Source organism: Rutilus rutilus (genome assembly GCF_951802725.1).
Source record: "Rutilus rutilus genome assembly, chromosome: 16".
NCBI lineage: Eukaryota > Metazoa > Chordata > Actinopteri > Cypriniformes > Leuciscidae > Rutilus > Rutilus rutilus.
This window is the reverse complement of record NC_140224.1, coordinates 34705813-34718006: the sequence shown is the minus strand read 5'-3', so window position 1 is coordinate 34718006 and position 12194 is coordinate 34705813. Positions and strand designations below refer to the sequence as shown.

Below are 12194 nucleotides of genomic sequence, written 5' to 3'. Positions count from 1 at the left end.
GTTAGGTGCATACAGTCAGACAACGAATACAATCAGTCTCAGGCGATCTACACTTCAATCCAGAAGGGGGCGAGCGCGGTAATGCAACACTGTTTGCTAGCCGCTACAACAGGGAAAGAGCAGAAGAACAAGAGACAATATATGCACCAATCCAAGACAAGGGCCCTTTCCCAAATGACTGACTTATTGTCTTTTGGACTTGGCTGGCGTGTGTCCGTTGTTAAGTGTTAAGTCCACAAGACCACAGGGTGTCCCATTTGTCATTTTAGGTTTCAGAAGGGTGCTCGCTTGCCTTTGCAGTCGATATGCACCCTCTATGCAAAGCAAGTCACAGCTGAATTACGTCACAAAGGTGGGGACTCGTAGGGGGACCGTCAGTGTTTAGGGTGTCATTCGGGAGAGGGCCAAGAGTTCATATTTCATGCAAGAGTTTGCAAGTAGCCTATATAAGATGAGTTTTGATACATTCTTGTGACGCGTTCCACTAAATTCACGGAAAGGAAACTGGGATGCCAGAAAGCGTCATCCTGTTTGTCTTCTTTAATTTACAATTCACATGTTTTATGTATCATTTTTTAATAAATGTTGTACTTTTATAACACAAGAGATGCTTTGCAGTTTTTCAGCTGATTGTGACCAAATACCAAATGCTCTTTTGCAAGAGTGCATTCTGTTTACTGCTTATAGTGCTTGAAACATTAAACATTTTATCAGACCACTGTCTGATAAAAAATAAATGAAAAGAAACCTTGCATTGGGGATTTATTGCTTTTTCCTGTTGAACTGTACACGGATATGTACAGTTGGTATGATCTTTGCAAGAAAAGGAATGTTTCAACTGATGCAAATGTACCATTTGAATACCACTAATATACACTGAGAAATAGTTTCTTAAAGGAGTCATAACCTGCAATTTTCACTTTTCCACGAGAATCAAGGTATGTTATGATCGACTAACGATTATACACTGGCCGGGAAGCCGATATTTAAAAGTGAAGCGTTTGTTTACCTCAGGGTAAATAAACCAGCGCGCGTGCACGCGCACTCAAATACGAGATTTTGATTTCAGCTCCCTCTTGACGTCATGAGGTAGTAGGATATACCATATATGGACACCGCAGCAGGAAGCCCCCCCTTCCCCTCTCCCCCTCATATTCAGTTCAGTCGAGAAAGATGGAGAAACCGAGTGTCGCTCAGTTGTGCATTTAAGCTCAATCTTACTGTACTACGGCAGAGAAACATGTAAACGCATAGACCTGGCATGAATATAACATGTTTCTCTCCTGACATATAAGAATAAAGATTTTTCTTGGCAAGATAACTGGTGTCCGGTCCTGTGAATCAAATAATAACGGGGAAAAGGCTTAATCCCAAGTCTACATCCTCCAACAAACATTCTACTTAAGTGTGGTACTTGACCTATTTATATAGTTTGTGGTTAAATCAGTCTCAAGACACTAGGTGTTTCTGGAGTCTCAGTGTAAGAACTGATTTTCCTGCTAAAACAAAACGCACCCTGCAATGAAGCCATAAAATGCACCCTGGACAGCAGATAGCAAAGACAGAGCACAGAACCTTGTCCTGCCCAAACTTATCTCCTTGTCCCCTTGTTTGACTTCAACTCATCCCCCCTCTCCCTCCTCAAGGCACTGAAAGTTCATTAAGAATGTCTATATAACACATATGGTGTATCTTGTGAATATGTTGTTTTTCCTTTTCATGTTTGGTATCATTTTAAGTGTCGCAGTGCGATTGGTAAAATGGTCTTAATTTCATTGCAGTCATTGGTTTAATGAAAAAGATTGCGAACTTAGGAGAATCCTGTATCTCCTCTCTGGCTGATATCTCTTTAAGATATCTCCTGAAACCAGGTGCTCCCCCCTGGGGTACATGGATTGGCCCAAACAACTCTAAACAACATTTGTTTAACCCCTGTTGTTCTGGTCTGGTATTTAAGGTGAGGGGACAGAGCAATCTTTGGGAATCTTTTACCAGGAGAATCTCCCACACAGTAATGCATGTCAGTATTTTCCTGTTGGAAAGCCCTGACACATTACTGTGTGTCTCTGTCAGGAAAACATTACTTACTTTTAGAGGCATCTTTGAGTAAATGATGTCATATATTTTTTGAATTGGCTTTTAATCATTTACTTCTGTAATTGGCATGATATATTTTTACCTGACAAATAAATGTTACATCTTGATTTATTCTGCATTCTTCTGAAATCATTATTTCCAGTAGATTAATGTGTAGTCGGGTGTTTCCGCAAAACTTTGTCCAGAATAGATCAAACTGGAGGCACTTTGAATGGACCATGGGGCACATCTTAGAAAGACCTCCTGATTTCTGACTGTTCCCTGACTTAGCATGTTGTACGCTGCAAATATTATAAAAAAATTACGCCTATGGGTCTGCAGTGAGCGGCGGCATTGGGTAAAATATTTGCACTGCACCCTCTGACTATTTCAGGACTGGCTAGTTTGTGATCGTGAGCGCGCAGTCGCGACGTGACGTCTCAAAGCGACACTAGGTCCATAATGAACGAATAATTGAAAGTATGGGATAATCAGAATAATCAAAGATCTAAATTAATTCATAATCAATATTTATGATTATTTTCTAATCAGAAATACGATCTAAATTTGATTATCGTTTGAAATTGGAGTCAGATTAAGCGTAGAGCTAAAGTAATACTAAAACTAAATTCCAATAAATTAAGTGAACTTCACTGGAGCGCTGAAAAGACATACACGCTTTAAACCTTCGCCAGGCCGTTGGATTCCGTCATTGGGCTAATGGATGGTCCTTACATCAGAAAACTCTCAGGTTATGTCTCCGGTTCCAACAAGAGTTTGTTTGTACAATGTATGACCTGGGTTCACGAGTTCACACTTACATACAATTTGAGGGGGTAAAGTTTAATGGCCGAACCCAGAGTACTCCCCCCATATGTAAGTGTCAATGGATTGAGGTGAGACTGCTGAGTGCATACAGTATATACCTCTTACCATTGATTGCTGAGTTCTTTCCACTTGTGTTAATTATCTGAACGTGCTCCTCCCGAACTTTGTTAATGAAACCTAATTTTCCAGCTTGATTGTTGCCAATGTTTTTAATCCCTTTTCTCCATCCAACTTGACTTTCACGCATTGCCTTGTATGTAAGCCAGGTAAACTGTGTGCTGAGTGGCGTCGATTGTAGAAGTACTGGTACGTCTGTTTGTTTGTTTTTTACTTAATTCTGACTTGTTCGTATAGTCAATTGGACTTGATAGTAGACTCTTTGGCAGCATCAGAACTGTTTGTTCTGATCTAGTGTCTGATTATAAGTTGAACTTGGCTCAATCCAGTGGCACTCATTGGTGTAGAATGAAAGCTCATAAGTGATATGACCTGGCTGTCTCCCTGCTTAAAAAAAGAAAGAGCTAAAACCAGTCTCAGCTGGTTTAAGCTGGTCTACCAGTCTGGCCAAGCTGATGTTCAACATGTTTTAGCTGGTATCCCAGCCATTCCAGCTAATACAAGCCTGGGTAAGCCTTCGGCAGGGTAAGTATCCGCTTTTCAATAGCAACACTTCTTTTGGTTGCACCATTAGCCAAGTCAAGTCAAGTCATCTTCATTTATATAACGCTTTTAACAATGTAGATTGTTCCAAAGCGGCTTTACATTGATAACAGGAAATTAAAGTAACAGAGATTGTTTTGGCTTTACAGCAGCTCTAGAATAAAGTTATTGTCCAGCTAAAGTTAGTTTTGATTGATTCACTTCCGTCGCAACGATCATTAGTTATTAACTTAGGGGCCGCTAACACGACACCGTTTTAACAGAAAACTCTTAAGTTCTTTCTGCGCAAACTTCAAAAACGCGAACCCGTGAGAACGCTGATGGCGTGCACATTGTAGCAAATTAGCTCTATTAAATATTAATAATCAATAATAACTGGTTATAATTGATTATGAATATTTGGATCAGTTAATATAATTAACTTAATGTTGCAAATTAATATTACAATCAATTAACCTGTTTGTCCCGTGAACACTCAGTGTTAATTGTTTATTAATTCTAAGAAATGTACATTTCGGGGGCATGGGAAATGTCTTTATTACTTTACAGTACTACTTAGAGCAAGTAGTCAAGATCCATGATTAGGGACTCCAGATATGAGCTTGAGACACTTTACGTGTGACATGAAGAAGACTTTATTAACTAGACTAAACATACACATAAACAGTTTACCAAGGGAAATAGAGCTGAAGCAGAATACAGGAAAGCAAGAAGTTATAGGATTGTTTGAAATTCAGCAGATCAACAGCCTTGAGCAAACCATCAGTTTAGTTCTAACACGCCCTTCTTTAAAAATGGGTAAGGATACTTAATGTATCAAATAATGAGACTAAGTTTGATAGTTGCATGTCTCGCCCATTTGAATGAAACTGTCCTGATGCAATTTGTTGAGGCTCCAGTTGATCTTTGCTGATGTGGTCTTGATGAGAGAGAGCCAGTGGGAGTCAGAGGATCTTTGGTGAATGGAAAGACAAGGCCGCAGCCTGGCACAAACTTGGGGGTCCTTAGAAACTTCTAGTTCAGCATCATCTTCACATCAGGATTCCAGAAAAGGACAAGAGAGTAAGAGGGCTGATCTTGTGATCAGTGATTTTTAAACCGTGAAGATGTCACAACCTCTGGAGGTGTGTGAGCCAATAAGAATTTTTTCCTTTGGAGGGAAAGTTTTACGACCCATTGTGTTCTAGCAGGGCATTTGAATATGTAATTTCGTTGGGTGTTTAAGAAAAGAATCTTCAAGATTCTTACAATACTAATGCGTCACAAAGTTAGGAAAATGTAATATAAATGAACAAACGGGGGACGAAGATTGGAGTGTATAGAGACCAAACATGACAAACATATGATTTTGGTTAACCATAATATGCAAGTCTGAAGCATTAACCCAAAAGAGTTTAAAAAAATACATAGGCCAAACCACATAAAAGGAAAATCATGAGATGGGAAAATTAGATACATGTTTATACATTTCTCAAGTGGTTATATATAGAATATATAGGATTAACAGGGTTTATTTATCCTTCTCAGCAAGAATTAAGTGAGCGTCACAGCCCTCTGCAAATTCCTTTTTGGGGTCGTAAAAGGTCTTATCAGTCTTAGGCCACGTCCGATATTTTTTTTTCTCGTTCTAAAAAAAAATTCCGTAAACACGGCGTCGTCTCAAGAAAAATCTGCGTACACACGAAACCACTGAAACCGACTGAAAACGGTGTAGTATATATGCCAGACCAGTGTGGGGCGCTGTAATTCTGCCACAGAGATACACTATACACGGAGAAGAAGACTTTGAGCATGCGCATAACCTTGCACGCTGTATACGAACCAAGAAGAAGAAGACGAAGATGGCGAACGCAACAACTTCAAGAGCAAGAGCAAGAGTGGAGTCTTTCGTATGGACTGACGACGAAGTCGAACTACTACTTAGAGTCACACTCGACTACAAGTCCACTAAGCTCCAAGAAAACGTTGACTGGGAGTCGTGTCACTCTAAATATTGTGATATAACGGACGCGTTTCAGGCACAGTATCCGAGGGAGCTAACCGAGAAGGATTTCCCTCACGATGCTAGCATGGTCTCAAAAGCCCAAGTCACCGCAAAGTTGAAAAATATACGCAGCAAATACAGGCATGCGGTTGACACAGGGCGTCGAAGTGGTCAAGGACGGGTAGTACTCATATTTTATGAGCTTTGTGAGGAGATCTGGGGTGGGTCGCCTGCTACACGCTCCATCGACACCGGCATCGAGACAGGTGACCTGGAAGAGTCGTCTACATCGACATCGACAGTGGAGCTGCCTTCCGATTCTCCAAACTCCACTGAATCCCTCGACTGTCTTCCATCTGCGGTTGTAAAGCAGCGCCGGGATTTGCTCCAGGTAAAATTTGCTCCAGGTTTATGATTTCAAGCTTAGCGAGTTGAACTTAAAGGAATAGTTCACCTCAAAGTTGAAAATTGTGTCATCATTTACTCACCCTCATGTTGTTTCAAACCTGTATGAATTTCTTTCTTCTGCTGAACACAAAGAAAGTTATTTTGAAGAATGTCGGTAACCAGACAGTTATGGAAGTCATTGGGTACCAACACCAACAACTGTCTGGTTACCGACATTCTTCAAAATAACTTTCTTTGTGTTCAGCAGAAGAAAGAAATTCATACAGGTTTGAAACAACATGAGGGTGAGTAAATGATGACACAATTTTCAACTTTGAGGTGAACTATTCCTTTAATTTTAGTTCAATTTAATACATTTGTTTAAATGTAACTAAAATCAATTGTGTGGAACCACTTACCATAACATTTAGTAAATTCAATGAATTATTTTTTTTTTCAGTGTAGTTAGGATGGATGCATGTTCTTTGTGTAAGTGCCCACTAAGCAAAATAATGTCCGAAAGACGTCTTTTCAATGTCTTTGTTACAAAAAAAAGTAAAAAGAAAGGGGACCAAGAGCCCAACTAAAGCAAACACTGATAACCACAATGGTTACACTTCAAATTAAACAAATGTCAACATCTATGTTACAAGAATAGCCTTTTTCCACCTTAGAAACATTGCTAAGCTACGTAAAATGCTATCTGTTTCTGATGCAGAAAAATTAGTTCATGCATTCATGACCTCGAGACTAGATTACTGTAATGCCTTATTAGCCGGTTGTCCTGCATCCTCAATAAACAAGCTACAGTTAGTGCAAAATGCAGCCGCTAGAGTTCTTACTAGATCAAGAAAATATGATCATATAACACCAATTCTATCATCTCTACACTGGTTACCTATAAAGTTCCGTATCAATTACAAAGTATTACTACTGACCTATAAAGCCCTAAATGGTTTAGCTCCCCTGTATTTAACGGAACTTCTATCGCCCTACAATCCATCGCGCTCTTTAAGATCACTAAATTCGAGGCTTCTGGTCATTCCTAGGATATCTAAGTCCACTAAAGGAGGGAGGGCGTTTTCACATTTAGCTCCTAAACTCTGGAATAGTCTTCCTGATATTGTTCGAGTCTCAGATTCGCTGTCCCAGTTTAAAACTAGATTAAAGACGCATCTCTTTAGCCAAGCATTCACGTAATACTTACCTTTTATACTACAGTTGAATCAGATTGAATGCATTAATATTATGAACAGCAGCTACGCTAATTATTTCCCATCTGCTTTTCTGTTGTTATCTCGGGACGCTAGTCCCGAGATGAATACAGATCGTCAGCTCCAGTTTGTATCCAGCCTCCCATGGAAACTACAGATGCCCCAACACCAGTGAAGAGACGACTCGACGCCCGTGACGAGACGACTCGACGCCCGTGAAGAGACGACTCGACGCCCGTGACGAGACGACTCGACGCTGGCGATATGTTTATGCCCTAAATCAATACATGATTAACTAACTGTATTTCTCTATGTACATTTCTGAAATGCACTTTCTGTAAAGCTGCTTTGAAACAATATGTATTGTGAAAAGCGCTATACAAATACATTTGAATTGAATTGAATTGAATCTAAACCTCTGTTAATTCTCACTGAGATCATCTGACAGCAATAGTCAAAGTAATTATGTCTAAATGAGACCATAAATGATGTTGAAATATGTCCACAATGGCCACATTTGAACTAGTTTTTAACCTTGTACGAAGGTTCGATGAACTTCTATATCGGACGTGCAGAACACGTCAAAAAAAGACGTAATATAAACTTTCATTCTGGCTCCTCAGTGGACGTCATTTCAACGTCCGATTTTTGTAACAAAGACATTGAAAAGACGTCTTTCGGACATCATTTTGCTTAGTGGGTGTGTTGGTTTAGTGCATTATTCACATAGCTTTTCTGAACTTATTTTGCGTAGTAATAATGCAAAATTTCTCTGCTATATTTAAGGCAAAGTTGAACAGCCATAGAGGAGACAGGCTGAAGAGGAAGTCACATTCAAATCCAGACTCAAAACACATCTGTTTAGCTATGCATTTAATGAATGAGCACTGTGCCAATGTTCGTCCGACTGTTTGAACTGTACTGTATTTTCTGTATAAACTGTTTTAATTATTCTTATTCTTTTTATTATTTTAATTTCTTCTATGTAAAGCACTTTGAATTGCCACTGTGTATGAAATGTGCTATATAAATAAACTTGCCTTGCCTTGCCTTGCCTAAAATAAAGAGGAGGATGTTGGAGTTGATGGAGGACTCTTCTAGGCGCAACTCCGACAACATGCTGCAGATAAATACAAACATTGCTAACATTACCAGCACCATTCAGGAGGGTTTTTCCTTTATGAGGGAATTGTTATTCCAACGGCAATTTACACCCCCCCACAGCAGCAGTGGTCAATTCCAAGGGCACCCACCATCATTCATGAACACAAAACCACACCCTACTACACCAGCCTTCCTGCACACACCTCGGCCCGATGAACCAGCAAACCAACCTCGACAGTACCGCCCTGAATGTTACACACCTACACCACATGTCACCCCACATCAGCAAACATCATTTTCGTACAGACGTGCACTGCTGCAAGATGACACAGAGTGACTGCCCTGTTGCACTATATAATTCTTGATTTTATATTGTTTGCACTGCACTTCAGTTCTGTGCACGGTTGCACTTTATACAGTTTGACCTGTTTTGTGTAATTAACACAAAACAGTTGTAGTTTACATGTTGTATATAGTTATTGTGTTTTGTGCACTGTTGCACTTTTTACCTGTTCAATATTACCTGTATTTTCAAATGGTTCTTTGACCTAAATATTTATTTTCCAATAAAAAAAAGTTCTGGAATTGTTGCAGTCATTTATTTTCACTAGACATATTCAACACAACACTTTCAAAATAATCATAAGTACATTTTCAAAAAGGTAAATGCTTAAAAAAAAAAAATGAACAAAATAGAAAAAAAACTTGATGGCCAGCATTTTTAAGGGTCAAGGTACTTTGTGAGTACTCTCTTCACTCTCTTTCCCTCTCCTTCATTACAGTCTGTGAGGTAGTTGTTGCATTGTGTAGGAGGCTGTAAGTCTTTATCACCTTGCATCGTTCCCAACACAGTCTGTTCAGCCACAGTCTCCTTGCAGTTTTCACAAAAATTGTGGAGAACAAAGCAGGCGTAAATGACATGGGGAAGGTCCTGCAAGTTGATGTCCATAGGCCTTTTCAGTGCAGCAAATCTGGCTTTGAGACGACCAAAAGCACACTCAATGACCATCCGTGCCCTACACAAACTTAGCCCAAAGTACTGTTCTTGAGGTGTAGATCCACCGTTAGCATATTCCTTCATCAAGTAAGGCAGCAGAGGGTAGGCTGGGTCACCAAGAAGATAAATTGGTATGTCCTCCTCGTTGTCCACAATCTGTTTTTTCAGAGGAGGGATCTGGCCAGTCTTAAAGTTCAGGTTGAGCTTTGAATTAGCAAAAACCCGTGCATCGTGTACACTCCCGGGCCACTTTATCACAACATCCATAAATCTGTACTTATAATCACAGACCGCCTGTACATTGAGAGAATGTTTGCCTTTCCTGTTGATGTAGTCCATCGAGTTGGCAGACGGCTGCTTGATTTCTATGTGTGTGCCGTCGACCGCTCCCATACACTGTGGCATGCCATGAGCACGATGGAAACGCAAAACCAGATCCTCGGCCTCGGACTCCGTAAAAGGCAACTTGATGTACTTTGGACCCAGGTGGACAGCGATCGCTTTGCACGTTTGCCTGACAACAACAGACACAGCCTGTCGCGACACGCCGAAGGCGTTAGCAGTCTTCCTTAGCCGTCCCTCGTCGCTCAAATAATACAGAGTTAACGCAACCCTTTTGAGTGTAGTAATTGGTGCCCTCATGTTTGTTGTTTGCCCTTCAATATACGGACTGAGTTCCTCGCTCAGGGCGACGAGAGATGCTTTGGACATGCAGAAATTCTCCCTCCATTCATCTTCCACAACAACGCCATTGACAAAGTTGTCCCACCAACTGCTAGTTCTACCTGGTCTTATCCAAAATTTTCTCCTGGTTGCTCTCCTGGTTGTCTTCCGCGGTGGATCTAAGAGCATGTGGCGTATGGTGTTGTCCATTATCGCTTGTTGCTCACCACAATTGCATAGAAGCAATAGATTTTGCTGTAATAAAGCTAGTAAGCTTAGTAGCTTCTGCAGCACGAGCACAATCATGTAGTCCGCCATTATTGTTGTTGCTGTTACGTGTGACGCAGCCGACACGTGATGTGATGACATCATCGTTTCACAAAATATACGGATTGGCTGTACACACAAAACCGCAAGGGTGTCGTTTTCAGATTTATCCACTTTAGGACCCGGTTTCAAAAAATAGCGGTTTCAGTCTCCCAAAACGCCGGATCCGTGTGGACGAAACGCCAATACGATAAAAAATGTATACGTATACAGCGAAACGCGTCTCCGTGTGGACGGGCCCTTAATGTGTCCTGTAATAGGACACCGGGTTCTGCCAGTGTGTTAGCTTCATTTGGGATGTTAGTTTTAGGGGAAGTTTCATAGGCCTTTGTTGGGAGGTGAGTTTGCTGGATTATTCATCAAATATAATGAATAATTTGTGTGTCTGATTGGTCCAGATGCTACATAATGCATATTAAGAGTTCAGTCTATAGGTATGCGTGTTTGAATATATGTGTGCAGCGCAGGTCCTTCCCTACAAACCAACCCTCAACAAACTACTTGTCTGGCCTTAAAATTTATATTAGCCTGTGGATAAAGTGTGAGTGAAATTTATGTCATTTTAAATTCCTCAAACTCAGTAGTGAACTGAGTAGCATTGTCTTTTAAGTTCAAATCGGTTCAAATCAGAGCCATAGAGAGAAAGAGTTGCGACACTCCCATAGACCTCCGTTGTAAAAAAAATGGCGGCGCTTTTAACCGCCTACTTCCGGGATTTGAAGATCGGATTAGTTCCAAACACTGTCATTTGGGCGTTGGACACCATTCACTTACATTGCTGCGCGTCGAGTGGTTCCAGAGGTAAATTGCTGAAATATCGACCTCTTTTGAATTGTCAACTGTCTATATTGTATCAGAGGCCCTTTGCGATGCTTATACTGGTCTTCATTTGTATATGCACAGCGTAATTATTTATATTTTATGTTGGTTGTTTCAACCAATTGTCAAGCACTGCCTGCTAGCTAGCTAGCGCGACTTCGTCAGCTGTGACAGTAAGAGATCAGTAATGAATCGCTGCCACCTTTATAGCGACTTAATTTTAATCTTAATCTTAATTAAATTTTTTATTTACTAACTTTTATTATACTAACTTTTCATTATGTTTTGTTGTCTTGAGTGAAGCAGCTTGTGAGAACAATGCTGGACCTCTAGGATTGTTATGGCCATCACCAGTCCTGTCTGTTTTCATGGATCACCTGCCCCTGGTTTTTGTTTTTCTTGTTCACTCACACAAGCACACATTTTTTTGTTGTCTGTCATTGTTTAAAAAAACATTTTATTTGAAAACCTTCATTTGTATCAGCATGCTTAATTGATGTCTCAATAGCTGTAACAGAAGTTAAAAGTGTTTTGTTAGTTAATTGCTTAAGTTACTTGGTTACAGCTACCCTTACTCTTAGCCTACTCTGTACACTAACCCAGAGCCATAGAGAAAAATCTTCACTCTGCACTTACCTATAGACCCAAACAAAAGTGTAAATTCGTTTTTAATCTGTTATAGTTTTGATAATATGTGTATGGCTTAATCTTAAAATTATATTCTTAGTCTTAACACGATCATGTTTCACGTTGTGGTCCTGGGGGTGGCCACTTTCATCAGAAGAAGTGAGCTAGCTTCTAAGCGAATTCTGAACGGACCGCCACTGCAGACCTCTGCGTGATCAAAGGTAGGCTAATGGCTGAATCGGAATTTATAAGCAAAATCACGGGAATCAAGCCTAATACAGCCCTATTGTGCTACAATAAATATCATGAGACGTCCATCATCAGATGAATGATATGGAAAAGTTAAGTTAGAGCCACTAAAGCCAGTGCTACTACCCATGCGAACATGAACACTAAGCTTTTCCCTCCAATATAGCCTAAAACTTCTCTCCAAATGCAAAACTGACATTAACAAAATGCAATAATGCAATAACAGCTGAAAAAGTACTTGGGTGTGTGTTTTATTTTA

General features: G+C 40.2%; 1 protein-coding gene across 1 annotated transcript; it reads right to left on the bottom strand.

Moving 5' to 3' along the window:
• Window positions 1-8974: 8974 nt before the first annotated feature.
• LOC311306285 (putative nuclease HARBI1) lies at window positions 8975-10123 on the bottom strand (the record flags this gene model as incomplete). The annotated part of the gene is made up of 1 exon (XM_084434607.1): window positions 8975-10123. One exon carries the CDS (start codon window positions 10121-10123, stop codon window positions 8975-8977), a length of 1149 nt encoding a protein of 382 aa, XP_084290733.1.
• Between the last annotated feature and the right edge of the window lie 2071 nt (window positions 10124-12194).